Genomic DNA, 21,377 nt, shown 5'->3' on the forward strand with positions numbered 1-21,377 from the left:
CCCCCCCCCGCCCGCCGGCATCAGGGCTGTCCCCACGTTGCCATAGTGACGCACCCCACACATGCGCAGTTGCTACAACCCCAGCACCAGCGATATCACTCCGCGCCGGCTCATCCAACCACAGCGCCGCTTCCGGGATCAGCCGCACGCATGCGCAGTTCCATCTCCACGGCCCCGCCGCCACCCGCCGCTGCTTTGGCCGCAGCTTTGGCACAGCCCGGTCCCGGTTCCGGTTCCGAGCCGCTGCGTGCCGCTGTCCGGCCACAGCCGGCATCCCTGTGCCCTGCCACGCCGCTTCCGCCGCCACCGGGTCTATACACGGCACCAGAGCAGGCGAAAACTGCAGCGCCTTGTATGTATCCTTCCGTACCTGGTCGCTTCAGTGCATGGGTGGGGTGCAGGGACGTTGGGAAGCAGCTGGAATCTTCCTCACATGGAAAAACTCTGTCTCCTGAAGGGATCTCCTGATACCCCGAGGGAAGGAGCCCCTCTGGAACCAGCCTGGGACACCTGGGGGTGCTCACCTGGAGAGGAGAAGCTCCAGGGAGAGCTCAGAGCCCCTGCCAGGGCCTGAAGGGGCTCCAGGAGAGCTGCAGAGGGACTGGGGACAAGGGAAGGAGGGACAGACACAGGGAATGGCTCCCACTGCCAGAGGGCAGGGCTGGATGGGATCTTGGGAATCAGGGATTGTTCCCTGGCAGGGTGGGCAGGCCCTGGCACAGGGTGCCCAGAGCAGCTGGGGCTGTGCCAGGGGGGCAGCGAGCAGGGCCAGGAGGGCCAGGGCTATTCCTCCAGCCCCAATCCCAGCCCCAGCCCCAATCCCAACCCCAGCCCCAATCCCAGCCCCAATTCCAGCCCCAGGGGATTTCCATACACTTGGAAGGGAACAGGTCACAAACCAAACACTTCTGATGCTGTGGCTCTATTTTCTACCCTGGCCTTCAGCCCAGTTCTATTTCTAGTCCAGCTCCAGCAAATATAGAAGATGAGGGAATCTGGGGAGAGGGAAAGCCAAGCTGGCAGTGTGGTGGCATTGAAGTTGCCTTTTTCATTTCTCTAAACTGAGTCATCTCCAATACTTCTCTCTCTTTTTTTTTTTTTTTTTTTTGTTTTTTTTTGGTTTTTTTTGTCTTGAAAAAAATCATACTAAGGGGATAAAAAGATGTTAATAATAAACCATGGAGTGTTCAAGTCCGGGCAGCACCTCAGGCAGTCCTGTGAGGGTGGAAAACACCATTTAACTGATAAAGACTGTGCAGGTTCTACCTGCAGGTTAACCCCAGGACACTTTGGAGCACCTGAAGGAAAAATCCTGGTGCTGTGGTGGGTCCTGGAATTGTCTCTGCCAATGACTCTCAGCCTTTTCCTGCTCCCAGGTCAGCTCCTCTGGGGAGTTTTGGAGCCTCCTCCTGTGCCTCCCACCCACCCAGGAATTCCTTGACCCAAATACTGCTCCTGTACTGGAAATAAATCAACTTTTAATATTTTACAATTACTTTAAAAGTTCTCTGCACAGTATTTTACAGATCAGCACAGACTTTACACAGATTTGCTGAGGCTACACAAATGTACAGAAACCACCCCAAAGAGCCCTGGAATTCTCTCATTTCCAGAAAGCATCAGAGGCCAGAACCTTCATCAGGATTGGGAGTCTCTGGAGTTTTCTGGATGGGATGGGAATTCTCTTCTCCAGGGCTGCTGGCGGGCCAGCTGAACCCAGAGGGATTTGTGTCCTGGCATGGATCCATGGCACGGAATTGGCCAGGGATGCCAATGAGCAGCGTTTGACAGGACAAGGCGCTGGTTCAAAGCCCTGAACAAGAACAACCCCCTGCCACATTCCAGCCCCACTGCAGAGAACACATCTCAGACCTGCCTGGGGAGGCAAAGGCAGAGAGAAAACCCTTTGGGGACCTCAGTGCTCAGGCCTGGGCCCAGGCTAAGCCATCCCCAGCAATGGAGCAGAAGGTGGCCAGCAGCCAGCAGAGCTGGGAGCAGAGCCAGGGCACAGGAGGGGTCCCAGCAGGGCTGGAGGAGTCCAGCAGACACACCTGACCCCTCTCCTCGGAGCCCCCAGGAGCTCTGGCCCCTTCCCTGGCAGACTGAACCCCAGGTGATGCTGCTGCTGTGCCACCAGGCCTGGGGACAGCGCCAGGAGCTCACCAGCTCCTGCTTCCTGCAGGATCCCCCTGCACTGAGCCCACTGCGGCTGAGCCCTGCAGCCCCCAGCAGTGCCAGAGCTCCCTTGCAGACACATCCAGGGAGCACAACACTGGGATCAGCTCCTTGGGGCCTGCAGCAGCCCTTGTGCTGCCAGCACTGCTACAATCCCCAAAAACCACCCAGAAACAGCCTGAGGCTTTTCCACTCTTATTTCTTCACTCATAGGGTCAGGTTACCCCTAAATATCCTCAAATATTGCACCTTTCTGTACCTACAGCCTGACTGTAGAGAGGGGGAAGAGGTTGGAATGTTTTGGGGGAGGATCTCAAATCCTGCTGTCCCTTGCAGCCGTCACTCGGTGGGTTTGGAGCTGGGTCCCCCTCCAGCAAAGGTCACTCTGCAGTGGCCCTAAGGCAATCCTGGTGCTTTCCCCAGTCCTTCCCTCCCTGCAGGCAGTCCAGCACAGATCCTGATGGATTTCCAGCAGCTGCTGAGGGTTCAGCCCTGGGCTGGCTCTGGCACACAGGGCTGGGAGCAGGATGCACGACCAGGGGCTGGACTGGGAGTGCAGCTCAGTGCTGGGACCCTGCAGGAACTGGGAATTCCTCTTCTGGGTGCACAGGAAATACACGGATCCACCAGCAGCTGTGCTTGCCCTGGCCTGGTGCACTCAGTTCCCTGTGACACAGCCAGCCCACACTGCAGGATCCCTGCTCTGCTTCCCTGCAGGACACCCCACCTCCAGAGGGGAAGGGAAACCTTGAGAAACCTGTCCCCATCCCAGAAAACTGTCCTGAGCATCCTCGCCGTGTGACAGGTGAAACACCACCGGGACTGGGGTTATTTCACCAATAGCAGGGCTCTGTAATTGCCCTGCACTGACAGACACCCGACACCACTGAGCCGAGGACATTCCTATCCCCAGATATCCCCATGAGCTCACCCTTCCCCACCTGGCAGGGAATATCCCTGTCCTTGCCCTGCCCTCCCACCAGGTGCTGGATCTGCTGACCCCCAGGAACCTTCTGAGGAGCCCCCAGGGACACCAGAGCACAAGGATCCCGTTTCCCTGAGCCTGGAGCAGCAGCTCAGCCCTCACAGCGACACCACGGTGACTCTGCAGCTGCAGGAGCTCGGGGACGAGCTGGGCTGGGTGTCCTCTTCCTTCTCCTGAGCCTGGACTGGTGTGGCACAGTCTGCTCTGCAGGGACACGGCTCCTCTAGGGCAGTGCCCCGCTGAAGGTGGCAATGGGCAAACACAGCAGGGACTGGAACTCGGAGGGGTCCTGCGGAGCCACGGGGGAGCCCCTCGGTGCCAGGGGGTCACAGTCCCTGGGCTTGTAGCACACGGAGATCTCACACCTGCAGGGGAACAGCAGGAAACAGCCCCTGAGTCAGGTGGGGACTGAGAACCCTCAGGGGTAGTGGGAATGGAAACAGGGCTGAGAGCCCAGCGGGAACGGGGCTGAGAACTGAGCAGGAAGGGGAATGGGGCTGAGAACTGAGCAGGAATGGGGCTGAGAGCCCAGTGGGAATGGGAACAGGGCTGAGAGCCCACTGGGAATGGGAACAGGGCTGAGAGCCCAGCAGGAATGGGAACAGGGCTGAGAGCCCAGGGGGAACAGGAATGGGGTTGAGCACCCAGCAGGAATGGGAACAGGGTTGAGAGCCCAGCAGGAATGGGAACGGGGCTGAGAGCCCAGGGGGAACAGGAACGGGGCTGAGAGCCCAGGGGGAACAGGAACGGGGCTGAGAGCCCAGGGGGAACAGGAACGGGGCTGAGAGCCCAGGGGGAACAGGAACGGGGCTGAGAGCCCAGGGGGAACAGGAACAGGGCTGAGAGCCCAGCAGGAATGGGAACGGGGCTGAGAGCCCAGGGGGAACAGGGCTGCTGGTGTCTGAGCAGGAGCCTCCATCCCAGTTGGGCTCAGAGCCCGGGGCTCCCATGGGTGGGTCAGGCTGCCCCGTGCCGGCAGCTCTGGCTGCAGCTCCCACCTGGTTACACTCTGCAGGATCTTCTGCTCGTCCTGGTCCAGGCACACGGCGAAGGAGGACTGGACCCCGATGATCTGGACCTTGTCCACTTTGATCTGGGACACGCTGATCTGCTGAGAGCAAAGGCTGGGGTGAGGGAGCTGCTGCCTCAGCGCCTTCCCTGGCCTGGGCAGGGCAGCTGGGGGCAGCAGCAAAGGGATGCCCCGAGAGCTGCTCCCTCCAGCCCTGCTCCCCTCCCATCCTCCCCAGATGTAAAAGCTCCAGGGTTGCAGTTACCTGATTGAAACTCTTCTTGGATTTGGAGTTCTGCCTCTTGACCACCTCGGTCATGGTTAGGTTGAGACATTCTGTCTTGGAGGCTGCAACAGAAGGAAGCTGCCATGGCCTGGGGCTCTGCTGGGACCCAAGAAGTCCCTGCACCTCCCAGAGCATCCCAGAACTGGAGCTCCAGCAGGATCCCAGAGCTGGGGGAATGCAGAGCAGTCCCAGCTTTCCTCCCCTCCTGCTGAATGTGCTCTGCAATTCCAGCTGCTTTCCAAACACAGCGGGACAGGACATTGAGCCCCCCTGGGCTGCAGACAGGAGGAAATCCATCGCCCATTGCCATGAGGAAAGACCTCCCCAATGGGCAACTCTCCCCCCGTGGCCTCTCCTGAGCCCACCCAGAAATAAATCAGAAATTACAGGGTTCCCTGCCCCCCCAGTGCCCCCCGCCTCCCCTGGCACTGCCACCCCGTACCCACCGAGCTCCTCGTGCCTCCTGCAGGCCTTGCTGAGGTTGACAGACGTGCAGACCTTCTCCACGTCATTCCAGTGACTCCTGCCACTGGCAGCTGTCTGCAGGGAGCAGCCAGAGCCCAGCAGAGAGAAGCACACAACCATTCAGCTTGGAAAAGGCCTTTCAGGTCACATCCAACCCTAAATCTAACCCTACCAAATCCTTAAGCACCAATCCCACATCTTTTAAACATCCCCAGGGATGGTGACTCCACCACTGCCCTGCACAGCTGTGCCAGGGCTGGAAAGTCCTTTCAGTGAAGGAATAATCCCTAATATCCAATCTAAACTCCCTGTGGCCCAGCTAGAGGCTGTTCCCCCTCCTCCTGTCCCTGTTCCCTGGGGCAGAGCCTGACACCCCCTCCCTGGCTGTCCCCTCCTGTCAGGAGCTGTGCAGAGCCACAGGGTCACCCCTGAGCCTCCTTTTCTCCAGGCTGAGCCCCTTCCCAGCTCCCTCAGCCCCTCCTGGTGCTCCAGCCCCTTCTCCAGCCCCATTCCCTTCCCTGGGCACGCTCCAGCCCCTCCATGTCCTTGCCATGAGTGTCCCAGAGCTGTCCCCAGCTCTGGAGGTGCCCCAGCAGTGCCAGCACTGACCTTGCTGTATGCAATCTGTAGTGTCAGTGGGATTGCTTCCCTGTCTCCATCTATTCCCAGCCTTTTGCTGCCTGGACCTGCAGGGAACAAGGAGCAAACATCACATGGGGGATTGGCACAGCAGCACACCCGGGGCGTCAGGAAGGGGAAAAGGGCTTGCTGAGCACAGCTGTGGGCCAAAAGGGCAAAACTGAGAAAAGGAGGCTTAAAAGCTGCAGAAAGCAAAGAATCCAGGGAGGAATTACAACACAAAACCACTCAGCAGAACTGAAAGTGGCGCTGGCTGAGCCGGTGCAGAGGGGTCAGAGCTCAGGGAAAACACAGAGCAGCAAAGGCCACAGTGCTCCCCCTGCTCCTGTTTGCTCAGGCAGGTTTCTGCCCACGTTACGTCAGCCTGAAACACTGGGCTGACACTTCCTAACTGTTCTTGTCCCCCTGGATAAGTTTTTGCAGCTGTGAAGCAGTGCCAGACAAGCCAAGGGCAAACGTCGGATTCAGCACTGGGGGTGTTTCATGGCTTGGGGCTAAGAGCTCTTTGCCCCAGCCTGGTTTTGGGGGAGCAGGGGGGTCACACTGCATAGGGGGGAATTTCATGGGCTCTGCTTTGAAGGACAAGCAGAGCTCCCACCAAAGCAGCTGGTTAAAGCCCCGAGGAACGCGTTCGGGTGCAGTGCTGGGGCTGGCCATGAGGTGTCTGTGTGAGCTGCACTTCAGCAGAGCATCCCGGGCTGGGTGCCCGAGGAACTGCAGCCAGATGTCCCTGCCGCTGCTTCTGCTCTCTGAACAGCACTAACGTTACAAATTTGTGACATAAAAGCACGAAAAACGACACCCGGAAGGCTCCAAGCACACACACACAAATCTGGCTTCGCCCAGGAAAACAAGGAGATGAAAAGAGGGATTTTATCAGTGACACTTCTGGACAGAGCACAGAGAGCAAGCATAACAAGGAGAGATAAAGAACTGCATTTGGCAGGTGCTGATGAGAGGAAGAAAACGGGCTTGGAGGTGTTTTATTGTAAATCCATTCTAGAGATCAGAGCAGCACAAACAATCAGGCATTGCCATGCTTTCACTCCTGGAGGGAATACAAAACTGGGATGTTTCTCTCCCAGACCAGTGAAAAGCTGTCTGGATCCTTGCTCAGCCTGGTTCAGACACCTCCTGCAGCCCAGGCTTCCCTCCCTTCCCAAAACCTTCCCTTCCCTTCCCTTCCCTTCCCTTCCCTTCCCTTCCCTTCCCTTCCCTTCCCTTCCCTTCCCTTCCCTTCCCAAAACCTTCCCTTCCCTTCCCAAAACCTTCCCTTCCCTTCCCTTCCCTTCCCTTCCCTTCCCAGCCCTGGTTTCAGCCCCCAGGGCAGCTGGGGGTGCAGGAGCAGTTACAGACCTGAGGCCTTGATGGCCCTGGTGGCTGCTGAGTGCCCCAGCTCCAGGGAGTGGATGAAGACCTCGGTCCTCTTCTCGCCCCCGATGAAGGTGAGCTGCCAGGGGGACAAGAGGGGACACGTGGGGGTGAGGGGACGCAGCCTGGCCAGGCAGCCTTCACCCTCCTCAGTCCTTAGGAGATGGGTCACTTTGGGAAAGTCCTTCCATGTTCTCAAAGCACCTTTCAGCAGCCTGGTGGTGCCTGCCTTTAGCTGGACCCCAAAACAACCCAAACCCCTCGTTTTCACTTAAAACTCCATTGGAAAAACCCCAATGAGCCAACAGCAGGGTCTGGGAACTGCTTTGGGAGCACAAATCCCACGTGGCTCTGCTCACCAAGCCCTGTTTGGTCCCCAGGCACAGCCCCAAAGCAGGGGCTGCACCCCAAATTCAGCCTTCCCCACTACACCTGCCCCAGGCACACAGCGGGGTGGGGAAAAGTCGCCTCAGGGAGGGGCTTGCTTTGGGATGCAGAGCTCTGGAGAGATTCCAGCGACCTGGAAAAGCTGGCAGCAGTGCCAGGCACTGCCTTGTGCATGGGGAAACGTGCTGGGGTGGAAAACTGCTCGGGGTCAGGGCAGGAGCCGCTCTCAGTTCTGAGCCAGGGAGCATCAGCCAGGGCACCAGGGACACCGGGGACCAGAGGGGACCGAGCTCTGCCTCAGCAGCACGTGGTGGCCGTGCCACGTCCCCGCTGCTCCACAGCCAGAGCACCCTCCTCTCCCTGTGCCCACCTCGGTCTGGTAGAGCTGCAGCAGCACGGGGCGCGAGGCGAAGCGGCAGTAGTAGAGGATCATGTCTGCCAGGATGGGCAGCTGCTCCTGGGCATCCTCCTGGGGCTCAGCCTCGGCCTTGGCACACTGCAGGGGCACAACGGGTCAGAGAGGTGATGGGGTAGGGGGCACAACAGGTCAGAGGGGTGATGGGGCAGGTGAGAATGCAGGAGACACATGGGTGGCACAGTGGGTCACAGGGGTGATGGGGCAGGTGGCACAATGGATGATGGGGTGACGGGGTAGGTGGCACAATGGGTATGAGGGGTGATGGGGTGGGTGGCACAATGGGTCAGAGAGGTGACGGGGTGGGTGGCACAATGGGTGATGGGGTGATGGGGCAGGTGGCACAGTGGGTCTGAGGGGTGATGGGGCAGGTGGCACAGTGGGTCTGAGGGGTGATGGGGCAGGTGGCACAGTGGGTCTGAGGGGTGATGGAGTGGGTGGTACAGTGGGTCTGAGGGGTGATGGGGTAGGTGGCACCTCCAGCCACACCTGCCCACCCACCCTGCTGGGGATGGGAACCTCCTGCTGATCAGCAGGAGCCCCAGCTCCATCCCATGTCCGTGTGGCACAGCAGAAGGTTCTCCAAACAGCTCCCCAGCGCCCTGGGGAAGGGGCACACCCCGCCCTGCCCCTGGCACAGACGCACCTGGCACAGGACGCCCATGGGCAGGCTCATCAGCCCCAGCACGTTGCGCTCGTACCAGGGGTCCAGCAGGCCGAGGTAGTGGGAGATGTCGTTGGTGCTGCTCTCTGTCCCGGCCGGGGAGGGCTCCTGGAACCGGCACCGGGGTCACCCCGAGGGTCCCCAGCCTGCCCCGGCTCCCACAGCACCCCCGGGGAGGGCTCACCCACCTGTGCCCGGGGCGGGGGCTCCCCCGGGGCCGCCGAGGGGTGGTGATGAGGATGAGGATGAGGGTGATGCATCTGCGGGGTCGATGGAGCCACGCAGCTCCTCTTGACGGGCACGTAGAAGAACTGCAGCCTGAAGTACCGCGTCAGGGAGGGGCAGGAGCTCTCCTGGAGCCTGGCGAGGAGCAGGGGCTGGGCTGAGCCCAGGGGCCGGGCAGGGCGGGCACCGCGGCCCCCGGCTCACCTGGGGGGCACACCTGGGGCACACCTGGGGGGGCTCACCTGAGGCGGCTGTAGGCTCGGGCCACCTTGCCCGAGATGCGGTCCGAGCCGAACACCACCACGCGCAGCGTGCCCGCCTTGGCCTCCTCCTCGTCGCAGCTGAGGAAGGGGCGGCGGGGCAGCCCCAGGGGCCGGGGGGCGAGCGGGGCGGGGCCGGGCCGGGCCGGGCCGTGCTGCGGCAGCGAGAGCGCGCGGCGGGAGCGCGCGGGGACGCGCGGCTGCGCCGGGGGCGCGCACAGGCTCTCGGCGCGGCGCAGCGGGAGCGAGCACGGCCCCGGGCAGTCCCGGCGCTGCACCAGCTGCTGGCCCTTGCTCTTGAGCAGTCTGTAGAGCCGGTTGGTCAGCGACTGGCGCTGCTTGGGCAGCTCGGGCCGGCCCGCCGCCTCCACGGAGCTCTCGTCGCTGTCCTCGGCGTAGCCGCTGTCCATGCAGTCCTTCAGGCTGGACACGAAGGACTTGAGGGACTTCCTGGAGACCACGGTCAGCTCCGAGATGGACTCCTTGGGGGAGGCGAAGAGGGACACCCGCGGGGGCTTGGAGCCCTCCTCGGCCAGCACGGAGTACACGGAGTCCCCGGGGAGGGCACAGAGCGGGGCCAGCAGCGAGTCCTGCCCGGGGGAGCCGCCGTCCGTCTCCACATCCTCCTCCTCTTCCTCCTCCTCCTCGTCCTCGTTCTCCGAGGCCAGGGGCTCGGCAATGCTGCACTCCTTGCTGAGGACATCGTTGAGGATGTCTGAAAGCGACCGGAGGGAGGAGGTGTCTGCCACGGCTCCAGCAGAGCCACTGCAAACGTGGTGACCCCAGACACCGCTGCCGCTGCCCCTGGCCAAAGCTCTCCTCCACCCTGGTGTCGAGCAAGGAGCTGGAAACCTCCTCCCCAAAGGTTTTAGATTTCCAGTAAAGGCTCGGATGCAATGCAAAGAAAATTGTGTCTCTCTCCTCGAGGTTCTGGCTGGGTTCTCAAAAGGCAAACTCCAGCTGGGCTTTTGCTTCCTTCCCGCCCAGCTTCCACCACATCCTCACGTCTGATCCAGGTTTAACTGGAGCAAAGCCAAGCCTTTGGCCGATCAAACCCGCCCTGACCCACCCTGGCTCCCTGGGGCCAGCAGGGAAGGGCACAGAGCCCTCCCAAGAACAGACACGGTCCTTCCAGGAATGGGGAAGCACCAGCTCCACACAAGGGGAACCTTCTACTTCTCCAAAGCTGCTCGGGGCCCAGCTGAGAGCTGGGCCAGGGCCCTGACTCACCGAAGTTGTCCTGGTCCCAGCTGTAGGTGTAGCAGCGTGCAGGGGGAATGGGGAAGGGGTGCAGCTTGCGGGGCTGGGCCTCGCCTGCAGAGAGAGGAGGGACAGCAGCTGGTTTGCAGGGTCCCCCAGGGCCAGCCCTGCCAGCTCCCCTGGCCTGGAGGTGCCACCCACCCACCCCCGTGTGCTTTGGGCAGCCCAGGGCACGCTGCTGTCCTTGGCTCAGGACACGGGGACACTTCACACCTCCACGGCCACCAGATGTCACAGCTAGAGCCAGTTTCTGATTTAACGCTTTCACCTCACCCCTCAATGTTCAAAGGCTGCACAACTCGTTTGGTTGCTGTTTAAATGACACCATTTGTGGCTCAGGTGTGGTTATTGAACAGGACCTGGGGCGGTGCTTTTTTATCGCAGTCATTGCACTCGGCTGAGACTCTGCAAAGCCTCTCCCCATTGCTGCTGCAGGGGCTGAGCCGGCAGAAAGCCCCGGGGAAGGAGGCAGGGCCGGGGGATGCAGGGCAGAAAGCCCCGGGGAAGGACACAGAGACCCAGGGGATGCAGGGCAGAAAGCCCCGGGAAGGAGGCAGGGCCGAGGGAAGGAGGCAGGGCCGGGGGAAGGAGGCAGGGCCGGGGGAAGGAGGCAGGGCCGGGGGAAGGAGGCAGGGCCGGGGGATGCTCACCTGCGATGGCCCCGGGGAAGGAGGCGGCCCCGGCGATGTCGCGCAGCACGGCCTGGAGCCGCTCCCGGGCCAGCGCGGGGTCGGGGCTGGCGGCCGCCGCCTCCTGAGCATCGGCAGCGCTGGCGTAGAGCTCCGAGAGCTCCTCCAGGGGCTTGGACTGCGGAGCAGAGCCGGGGGACACGGTCAGGGGGTCCCTGCACTGGGCAGCATCACTAACGGGGGGCTCTCCCCCTGCACTGCCCCCGCCTCCCTCAAGTCCCGCCAAACTTTTCCAATGTAAATAAAAATAACTTTGAAAACACCCCAGGGGTTTCCTTCGTGGCTTTTTCCTCTTCCCCAAGCGTTTCTCTGGTCAAACAAACATTTCTGCTGCTTTTCAAATCTGGGGCCCTTCCTCTCTCCGCTGCGTGATGGGAAAGGAGTGGCAGGATCAAAGATCAGAGAGCCCTCTGCACGCACCTCACAAAACACCTCAGACCTCAGGTCTAACCTGAGGAGGGGAAAAGGTGCATTTTTCCTCCAAGAAGTGTTACCCAAACTCTTTTCCTTTGCCAAACCAGTGGCGCTTTGGGCAGGAAATGAATGCAGCAGGCCCTGCACAGAGCTGCTCCTGCAGCAGCCCAGGGTGGGCACTGCCCCTGCCCACCCTGAGCAGCTGCCCCTGCCCCTGCCCACCCTGAACAGCTCCCCCTGCCCACCCTGAGCAGCTGCCCCTGTCCCTGCCCACCCTGAGCAGCTGGTGCTGCCTCTGCCCGCTTGGAACAGCTGCCCCAGCCCACCCTGAGCAGCTGCCCCTGCCCACCCTGAACAGCTCCCCCTGCCAACCCTGAGCAGCTGCCCCTGCCCCTGCCCACCTTGAGCAGCCGGCCCAGCCCATCCAGGTCGCAGTGGGTGCCGAAGGTGGCCTGGTAGAGGTGCTGGAGCAGCAGCAGCAGCGTGGAGTGCTGGGCAGGCTCGCTGGAGCTCAGCCTGCGGGCGATGGACAGGAACTCGCTCTGCACCTCCGAGCGGTTCAGCAGCAGCACCGTCCTGGGGACAGGGACACGGCTCAGGCCGGGCCACGGCACACAGACAGCCCTGGAGCCCAGCCCCAGCCCTGGAGCCCAGCCCCAGAGCCCAGCCCAGCCCTGGAGCCCAGCCCAGCCTGGCCCAGCCCGGCCCAGCCCCACAGGACACGAGGGAGCCCGGAACATCTCCCTCCTGAAGCTGCAGCTCTAAGGAGAAGCTCTAAGGACAGCCCAGGCCCATTCCCAGCCTCATTTCCCTCCTTGCAGATGAGGACGGCAGGGACAGGCTCAGCCCCCGAAGAAGGAGCAGAGTCTGCCTGCTCAGAGCTGCAGGGCTGGGAGGGGCTCCCTCTGGCTCCTGTGGGGGTGGTGGCTCCCAAAATCAGGATCTCAGCGTGTCCCACTGCTCTGCAACACCAGCAGCTCCCTAGGGAGGGGACTTTGCCTTCCCCACATCTGCAGGGTCACTGGCATGGGGAGCTCACAGACCCTGTCCCAGCCTCTGGAAATGGCCCAGGTGCTCTCCTCACCCCTCCCACGGCTCAGCCCAGCCCTCCTGCCCAGCCCCTGGAGATGCTGCAGCAGTGCCAGCCCCAGGGGATGCCCCAGGGAGCCCCAGCAGTGCCCCTGGCCACACTTACACCGTGGAGCTCTGGTAGTTCTTCACAGGCAGCCCCTGCTCCGTCCTCACCAGCCTCTGGAAGGTGATCCCTGGGGAGGGAGCAGAGCAGTGAGGCACTGGAGCCCTGCAGGATGCCCTGCCTCTGCCCCCAGGGCACTGCTGGGCTGGCAGAGCCCCTGCCTGGAGCAGGAACAGCAGCACTGAGAGGCCTCGTGGGGACCAGGCACAGCCTATGTGTGAGGGACCAGTGCAGGGGCAAGGGAACCCAGGATGTGAAGGGTAAAACCCAGAGAGCAGCTGAGCAGCAGGGGAAACACCCTCACAAAAACCCCAACCCCAACCCCAGCCCCAGCCCTGCCCCAGCCCCAGCCCCAGCCCCAGCCCCAGCCCCAGCCCTGCCCTGGGCTTTGTCCCTGCTGCTCCTGTCCCAGTCCTTGCCTCCCTGGGAGCACCCTGTCCATGCCAAAGCTCAGCTTTTCCAGGGCTCAGGACCCTGCTCCCCCCCTCAGGATGGTGGGCCCGGGTGGTCCAGCACAAGGTGCGCCTGGTTCCTCTGGAGGAGCAGGGCAGGCCCTTGGTTTTGGTGTGTGCAAGGAGCATGCCAGGCTCCCCCAGCTGTGCATCAGAGGCAATTAGCCACATGGCTAACCCTAACCCTAACGATTTCCTGGCTGGCTTTCAGTCTGGAGGGTCCTTTCCCCCCAGAGCCTGTGGGGCTGCTCCCCCAGGCTGCCCTTTGTGTGAGGGACAGGAGGGGGACAGTAGCAGGGCCATTCATGGCCATCAGGGTGGCTGGAGCCTCCGAGGCTGCTCTTCCATGGGGATTTGCACAGGGCTGAGGCACTCCCTGCATTGTTCTTTCCTGCCCAGACACCCCTTGTGACCCAGCTCTGGGCACAGGCACGGGCAGCACCAGTGCTCCTCTTAATTAAAGGCTCCTTGTGGATGTCCTGTGGTTCCCAGTGGAGCAGCTCTTCCAATTATTTCTCAAAGCCTTCTTGCCTGCTCTCCCTGCCTTTCGGGGGCTTTTGAAGGGCTGTTATCACACAGAGCACATTGCAGGCCGGGTTTGATCCTGGGCAGGCTTTGGGAGGGGATGTGCCTGGGGCTGGGGGTGTTCCCCACCCCCTCAAACTGGGAAGGTGCTCGGGGGCCCTGGGGGATGGGAAATGCAGGGTCTCTGTCAGGGCAGCTGTTCCTGTGAGATGGGAACCTGGGGATGGGATGAAAGGTGCTTCCAAAGGAACAAAAAGATGGGAAAAAATCCCAGCCTGAGCTCTGGACTGGCTGCTTTAGCCCCAGCACAGCTGGCCATGGCCACCAGGCAGGGCCTGGCTGTGTCGGCCTCGTCTCAGAGCTGCAGGGCCACAGGGACATGGGGACACCTGTGGTGGGGCTGTGCCCTGCTCAGGGCTGAGCTTTGCCCACCTCCGGAGGGCGCTGGTGCCAGGGGGGGCTGCTGCCCCCGTTCCTGTGCCACCCCCAGTGCCCCAGGCCGTGAGTGGGGACCTTGGCCCTGGAGCTCTCCCCTCCCAGCGCCGTGGGTTTGCTCCCTGCCAGAGGTGCTGGGTGGCAGGGCTGCCCTGGGAGCCCTCCGTGAGGTGTGTGCCCTGCTGCTCCGCTGCCAGGACCTTCCACCTGTTCCAGCCTTGCTTCACCTGCCCCTGACCCGCTGGGGGCTGAGGCCAAAGCTCTTTATTGTGATGAGGGCAAAGATTAACAGAGAACGAGCTGCTGTCAACACTGGCCAGGAGCACAGCAGCTCTGATCTCACCCTGGGGCTGACGGCCCTGCAGGAGTCGGTGCTGGGTGACCTGTGGGGGCCAGGGTGGCCCCCGTGGGTGCAGGGCTGGGGGATGTGGCTCCCTGCATGGATAAGGGCTGGGTCCTGCTGATGCCATAGGGTTTCCTGTCCTGCTGAGGGGTGACAGGGCTCTGCTGATGTCACCCGGTGTCCTGGGGACAGTCCTGGGGGCCCCAGGCTGTGGCTGTCCACAGCAGCCTGTCCTGCATCAGTCTGGGCTCTGTCCCTGCAGGAGGGGAGGTGGCAGTGACCTGCTGGCCCTGTGTGACAGCCTGGGGGCTGAGGCAGGTGGGAGCAGCGGGGAAATGCCATCCTGGAGTCCCCATCCCACATAGGCAGGGGGGCAGCAGGGGCTGGGGCTGGAGCAGGTCTCCTGCCCCATCCTGTGGGCATGGAGTTGGTGCTGGGGCAGGGGTAGGTTCGGTGTCAGTTTTGGAGCTGCCAGGGCTGGGGTTGGTGCTGGCAGAGCCTGGGGCAGGGCTGGGTTTGGTGCCGGGTTTGGAGCGGGCAGGGGGGAGTTTGGAGCTGGCAGGGCTGAGTTTGGAACTGGCAGAGCCCAGGGCAGGGATGGGTTTGGTGCCAGGTTTGGTGCCGTGTTTGGAGCTGGCAGGGGTGAGTTTGGAGCTGGCAGGGCTGGGTTTGGTGCTGGCAGAGCCCAGGACAGGGCTGGGTTTGGTGCTGAGTTTGGAGCTGGCAGAGCCCGGGGCAGGGCTGGGGTTGGTGCCAGGTTTGGAGCTGGCAGGGGGGAGTTTGGAGCTGGCAGGGGGGAGTTTGGAGCTGGCAGGGCCCTGCTGGGGCAGGGCAGGGCAGGGCAGGGCAGGGCGCTCACCTGGCGCCTTGAGCTCGTTGCTGATGAAGGTCAGCAGCTCCCGGGAGGTGTCGCAGTAGGGCACGGGCCAGGTCAGGAAGCCGTGGTAGACGCTGGCGGCTTTCAGCAGCAGCTCAGAGCCGGGGGGGAGGTGAGGAGCCTGCGGGACAGGGACAGGACAGGGGTGAGGGCACAGAGACCCCGAGTGCTGCCTGCAACCCCAGGGTTTGGGCTGGCAGTGCCAGGAGGAGAAGCAAAGCAGAGGGTGCCCTGTGCCACCCCATCTCCTCCCAAGGAAGGGCACAGCTCCAAGGAGCTCCTTCCCCGCCTCCCCAAGCGGGGCTCACGTGCCCAAGCCTAAATATAAATTCCTTTTTAAGCCCCTCAAGCCGCAGAGATGAATTCCACACAGCCTGTGCTTGTGCAGGACCTGGCAGCAATGACTTCCTTGGGATAATGATGCATTGTGCTGGGAATAATAATCATAAAAAAAAGTATTTCCTGGGAAGGCTCTGCTCCTTTTCATTCACGTTGCCCGTGTGTTTTGCCCAGCTATAAAGGGTAAAGAAAAGAATTCCCCCTTATTGTCCATCTCCCTTTCTGATTAGCCCAGCCTTTAAAAAACAGCTTCCAAACTCCTGAAGTTCATTCCCTTTGTCTCCCTGCTCGTGCAATTGTTGCTCGATCCCAATCCCTCTGGATTCATACAGAACCTTTCTTTTTGGGAGGAGCTGATGAGAGCAGGCTGGGAAGTTCCAGCCAAAGCCACTCTGATTTTGGAGCCTGCCCCGGGCTGGGATGGGTGCAGCAGCCTCAGCACTTACATAGAGCACGGCTGAGTAGAAGAGCAGGGCCAGGGGAGTCACCAGGTCGTAGTCACACCTCTCCTGCACCTGTGGGAACAGCCCGAGGGCACAGGGATGAGCTGCTGGCTTCGAGCACCACCCAAAATATCCCTGGAGGTGCCAGGAGACTCCAGCCCTGCCATCCCATCACCACACCCTGGAGATTCCCTCATCCCTGTGGTGATGTGCATGGTGCAGTGCAGGGCAGACCCTGCCCCTGGTCCCCAGGGTGCCAGCCCTGCAGGGCACCTGGCACAGCCACAGCAAGGCCTCCACCAGGAACAACAGGAAATGTTCCAAATGCTTTGGACACGGCCAGAGAAGGGCTGGGGAAGGCTGGAGGAGCTGCACAGAGCCAAGCAGGGCCTGGGGGGATCAAAGCCCATCCCTGGGGACCTGCAGGGCTGCCCCAACAATGGCGATGGGCTCTTCCTTGTGGGACACACAGCACTGGTGCCACCAGAGCTCTGGACCTGCTGACCCAGCCCCCGGCACTGATGCCCAGCAATATCTGATGAGCCCAGTCCCCAGGCAGCTTTGCCCAAGGCCATCATGGAGCTGCCGGTGCCCCAGAGCCCTCAGCTCCCCCGCCAGCCCCCCTCACCTCCTTGGTCTTGGCCAGGATCTTCTCCACCAGGATGAGGTAGTTACCAGCGTCCCGGCTCACCAGCTCCTGCAGGCTCCAGCAGTTCAGGCACAGCCCGGCTGTGGGGACAGAGGCATGGTCAGCCATGGTCACTCATGGCCCTGTGGTCACTCACAGAGCCACGGTCACTCACGGCCCGGCTGTGGGGACAGAGCCACGGTCACTCATGGCCTCATGGTCACTCATGGCCCTGCGGTCACTCACAGAGCCACGGTCACTCATGGCCTGGCTGTGGGGACAGAGCCACGGTCACTCATGGCCTCATGGTCACTCATGGCCACTCATGGCCTCATGGCCACTCATGGCCTCATGGTCACTCATGGCCTCATGGTCACTCATGGCCCTGCGGTCACTCACGGCCCTGCGGTCACTCACAGAGCCACGGTCACTCATGGCCTGGCTGTGGGGACAGAGCCACAGTCACTCATGGCCTCATGGTCACTCATGGCCTGGCTGTGGGGACAGAGCCATGGTCACTCATGGCCCCGTGGTCACTCATGGCCCCAGCCAGCAGCACAGGCAGCCCAGGGCACACCCTGTCCCCAGCTGGGGCTGGGGCAAGGGCAGGACTAAGCTGGGCTTATCCCAGCACCCCACAGAGCGTGACTGGACTAAGCCCAGCCCCTGAGCAGCAGCAGCAGCTGGGCAGGGCTGCCCAGGGAGCCGGGGCTCGGCTTTGGTCACCAGCAGCACCAAAAGGCACACGGCAATGCCAAAAGGCACACGGCAATGCCAAGAGCGGGCACGGCACACGGGCACAGCTCATGGCAGCGCCCAGAGTGGGAATGGCAATGCCAAGAGCAGGCAAAGCACACAGCAATGCCAGAGGCACGTGGCAATGCTGAGAATGGGCACGGCAGCACCGAGAGCGGGCACAGCACGGCAATGCCAAGAGGCACATGGGAATGGCAAAAGGCACACGGCAATGCCAAGAGCAGGCATGGCACACAGCAGTGCCAAGAAGCACACAGCAATGCTGAGAGTGGGCACAGCACATGGCAGCACCAAGAGCAGGCACAGCACACTCAGTGCCAAGAATGGGCACCGTGCACAGCAGCACCGTGGGCGGCCTCGGAAGGATGAGGCTTTGCCATTTCTTTTCTAAGAAGTGCCCCAAGCGCCCTCTTCCTCCTCCGCCTCCCAGAGCAGCTCCTTCCTGGCTCAGGGGGTGGCATTTCCCCTCAGAGTGGGCACCGGGCAGAAATCCAGAAGCACCGAAGCAGAAACGGCACCCCCTGAGCTGCCCTCGCCCACTGTGCTGGGCACGGGCCCCTGGTGCCACCAGAAGTGACACCCACAGTGTGGGGGGAAAGCAGAAGACTCAGTTTCCTCCTCCCCCAGAGCCACTGGCACCATCTCCTCACCAGGGGGACGTGGTTTCTCCTGGCACTGCCCCAAGGAAGGGCCAGCTCGGGGCAGCTGGGTCAGGGAGGGGCCCAAGGACTGGCACAGCCCTGCACCCTTGGGGAGGGCAGCAAGGCAGCCTGCAGCTGCTGAGACACGGGAGGTGGATGTGGGTGTCCAGCACAGGGCCCCTCCTGGCACTGCCCCCCAGCCTGGGCAGAGATTTCCACAGGAAAACCCAGCACAAACCAGGAGAAATCAGCTCAAAGGGGAGAACCTGCCAGGTCCCCAGCACCACCAGAGCCAAGCCCAGCGCCCTCCTTCACCAAAAACTCCTTTTTTTATTTTTCCTGCTCACCAGCAAGCAATCAAACATTTTTCTCGCTTTTCACATTCTAACTTGACCATGGTCTCTCCTGCAGCACAAAGCAAGGCCGGCCCTGAAGAGGCTCCTCCACAAGGAGAAGGTTTTCCTCCCAAGCACTTTTCTAATGGGGATCTTCATGAGTCACACACAATTCATTTTGATTTTGTTTCTGCAATAAGTTCCGCAGAAAAATCTTCTATTTACATCCACCACGGGCTCACCCAGGCTGTAAATCTGGGATGGCCAAAGCCTCACAACTCCTCCTTGCTGACTTCACAGCCCTCAGCTCCTCATCCCTTACTCAGGGGGAACAACGTGTTGGAAACGATTACTCACCCTCTCTGGAGCAACCTTGTGTGAAAGTTAGCACAGAAAAATAAAGCTTTAAGTAATTTATGAAATTCAGCAAGATCTCAGCCAAAAAGCTGTGACATCATGTGTGTTATTTTGGTGTGTGGAAAGGGTAAAATGAGGGGAAAGCAAAGGAACTGGGAAATAGAAGTGAAAAATGAGGAAGGTGAAGGTTCCAGCCCAGCCAAGAGCAAGATGAAAGGATTCACTGCCTTGAGGGGATCAACCCTGCCACAAACAACAGCCTGGACAGGACAGCAATAATGAAACTGTCATTTGTAGCTTGGGGAAGGATGTGACAACATCTCTGCCCTGGCTCTGAAAGGCAGCAGGGGACAGCTCTGAGGGCACTGCTCTCCGCTTTCCCTGAACCTTCCTGCTGCCAGAGACCAAACCCTGCCAGCCCTGCATGCTGGGATGGGACAGCAGCCCCTCGGAGGCAGCAGGGGCAGGGAGGGGCTCTGGGGGTCCTGGGGGTCCCCAGCAGCAGCAGCACCGGGGCTGGGGCACAGCAAAGCCACCAACACCCACCCAGGGCATGCTGCGGATTTCTGGCAGAGCAGGAATGATGAGGGGGAGATTTCTGAGGTGCAAAACACCCAAAATTCTCCCAGGAACGCCAGCTCCTTCTGCAAAGGCCAGGAGAGGCACAGGAAGGGTCTGGGATGGGACTCACGGGGGGTCAGCACAGCCCCCAGCCCCAACCCCTGCCCTGCACACCCAATCTTTGCTGACAAGCTGCAGAAATGATGGAGGTGAGGGGCTGGGGTGAGAGCTGTGAGTGACACAGGAACTGATTGATGCAATTACAGCAAGGTGGGCTCTGGGCACTGACCTGCTCTCTGGGCACACACTGACCTGCTTTGGGGGCACAGAGGGCACACAGGGCTGCTCTGGCCATGCTCTGTCACCGTGCCAAGCACGAGGTTGCTCTTCCAGGAACCAGCAATGTGGGTCACACTTCAGGGCCTGCCTCCCAGAGCAGGGGAAAGGCAAGGACACGGGAAACTCGGGCAGGACTGCCCCAGCTGAGCCCCCAGGTGATGCTGCAGCAGGGAAATGGCAAAGCTCCAGCAGTTGTGAGGGGTGGCAAAGGGAATCCTCTGGGAGCTGGCAGCAGGTGGGATCCTGTCTGCAGCTCTTTGTTGGTCTTGTTGGGGAAAAGAAAAGCAGAAAGGGTTGAAAGAACTGCACAGACAAGAAGGAATCAGAATCTGACAGCCCCCAGATTTCATCCATAGGTGGGTTTGGCAGTGGTTTAATCTCAGCTCACAGCTACGAGGCAGAAAGGTCAGAATGACATTGAGGAATTATTTCTGCTTGTTGCTGCTCTGCCCTCACGACGCCAGCCCCAATCCTTCACAGCCCCCTCTGCAAGGCTCAGCTCTTCATGGCCACCACCAAAGGTATCTGAGCCAGGGCTGGGCTGATAACAACATCCCTGTGCTGATAACAAGATCCCCGTGCTGTGTGTGACAATGCAGCACGATCACAGCCCTGCCCTGGGGGCAGCAGCACCAGCAGGGCTGGCTGATTGCACAGAGGAGCTCTCCTGGGCTGAGCAAAGCCCTCTGCTCTGCCCAGCTCACTCAGGGACAGCCGGCACCAGCACCACTGCCCTGCTGATCCTCACAGGGCCAGGCCTGTTCAGGGTCCTGGAACACCCTCCTGCTCCAGCAAATGCCCAGGAGCGCTGGCCAGGCTGGATGCCACCTCTGACTGAGCACTGGAAGGGGAAAGGCCTCCAGCAGCAGCAGCAGCTGCTGTGACCCAGAGAGAGCCCTGGGTGAGACACCCCAGCAGGGACAGCACCAGCAGCTCCTGTGACCCAGAGCCCTGGGTGAGACACCCCAGCAGGGACAGCACCAGCAGCTCCTGTGACCCAGAGCCCTGGGTGAGACACCCCAGCAGGGACAGCACCAGCAGCTCCTGTGACCCAGAGCCCTGGGTGAGACACCCCAGCAGGGACAGCACCAGCAGCTCCTGTGACCCAGAGCCCTGGGTGAGACACCCCAGCAGGGACAGCACCAGCAGCTCCCCTAACCCAGAGCCCTGGGTGAGACACCCCAGCAGGAGCCCAGGGCACCCCAGAGAGAGAAGGCCATGGTTAAGGTCACCTACCAGCCCATCTGCTGGCCACAGCATCCCTGCCCAGCCCGTGCAGACACCGCTCCAGCGCGTGGTGGATCCTGTCCTCCGTGCACGTGGTGTGCTGCATTTTAACTCATCTCCTGGATTGAAGGGGAAAGAAGGAGGAGAGTTAATAAAGGGTTGCCCTTGATGGCTCCAGTGGTCACTGGCCAAGGTCACAAACCCACCCCAAGTGGCAGGGAAGGCTGCACAACTGTCCCCTTGCTGCCACACGGCCACTGTGAAGGAAATTCCATGTGCCCTTGTGGCAATAGTGGAAAACACCGAGGGGATGTGAGCCCAGCACACGAGGACATTGTGAAATTGTGCCTGCAGCCCTGCCACATCCCACTCTGCTCCGGGGCCCAGGTTGCCCGCTGAGCCTTGGCTGGCATGGCCTGTGCTGCCCAGGAAGGTTTTATCCCAGCCAATCCACATCACGTCTGGGACAGCAGGAGCGGTAACGGGGATGTTCCTGACCTGAGCAATCAGAGGTGCCCAGGTGCCCATTCCCTCCTGCCCTGGGGCAGGTATTCCCCTCTCCCAAGGCACAGAGACGGGTCCAGCCCACACATTCTCTGCCTCTTGTTTAGAAGCAACAGAAATGCACAAAAATATTTGAGTAAGAAGAAATAAAAGCTGCCAGTGCTACAAAACTACCT

At 61.2% G+C, this 21,377-nt stretch overlaps 1 protein-coding gene and 1 long non-coding RNA gene across 3 annotated transcripts; one reads left to right on the top strand and one right to left on the bottom strand.

Moving 5' to 3' along the window:
* The first annotated feature begins 138 nt into the window (after positions 1-138).
* LOC136566543 (uncharacterized) lies at positions 139-1,495 on the top strand. 2 transcript variants are annotated; one of them, XR_010785039.1, is made up of 2 exons: positions 139-352; positions 1,152-1,495. It is a non-coding gene; the product is annotated as an uncharacterized lncRNA (long non-coding RNA). The 2 variants fall into 2 exon arrangements; XR_010785040.1 differs by having other exon boundaries at positions 1,377-1,495.
* PIK3R5 (phosphoinositide-3-kinase regulatory subunit 5) lies at positions 1,459-20,803 on the bottom strand. Its single transcript, XM_066565722.1, has 18 exons — positions 20,707-20,803; positions 16,482-16,582; positions 15,857-15,925; positions 15,054-15,192; positions 12,440-12,509; positions 11,646-11,820; positions 10,792-10,948; positions 10,112-10,195; positions 8,864-9,596; positions 8,585-8,756; positions 8,379-8,504; positions 7,688-7,813; positions 6,916-7,009; positions 5,530-5,606; positions 4,902-4,995; positions 4,435-4,517; positions 4,159-4,268; positions 1,459-3,525 (listed from the first exon to the last, which is right to left on the bottom strand). Exons 1-18 carry the CDS (start codon positions 20,801-20,803, stop codon positions 3,384-3,386), a joined length of 2,649 nt encoding a protein of 882 aa, XP_066421819.1. The 3' UTR covers positions 1,459-3,383.
* Positions 20,804-21,377: the final 574 nt, after the last annotated feature.

Source organism: Molothrus aeneus, chromosome 25 (assembly GCF_037042795.1).
Source record: "Molothrus aeneus isolate 106 chromosome 25, BPBGC_Maene_1.0, whole genome shotgun sequence".
NCBI classification, from domain to species: Eukaryota; Metazoa; Chordata; class Aves; order Passeriformes; family Icteridae; genus Molothrus; species Molothrus aeneus.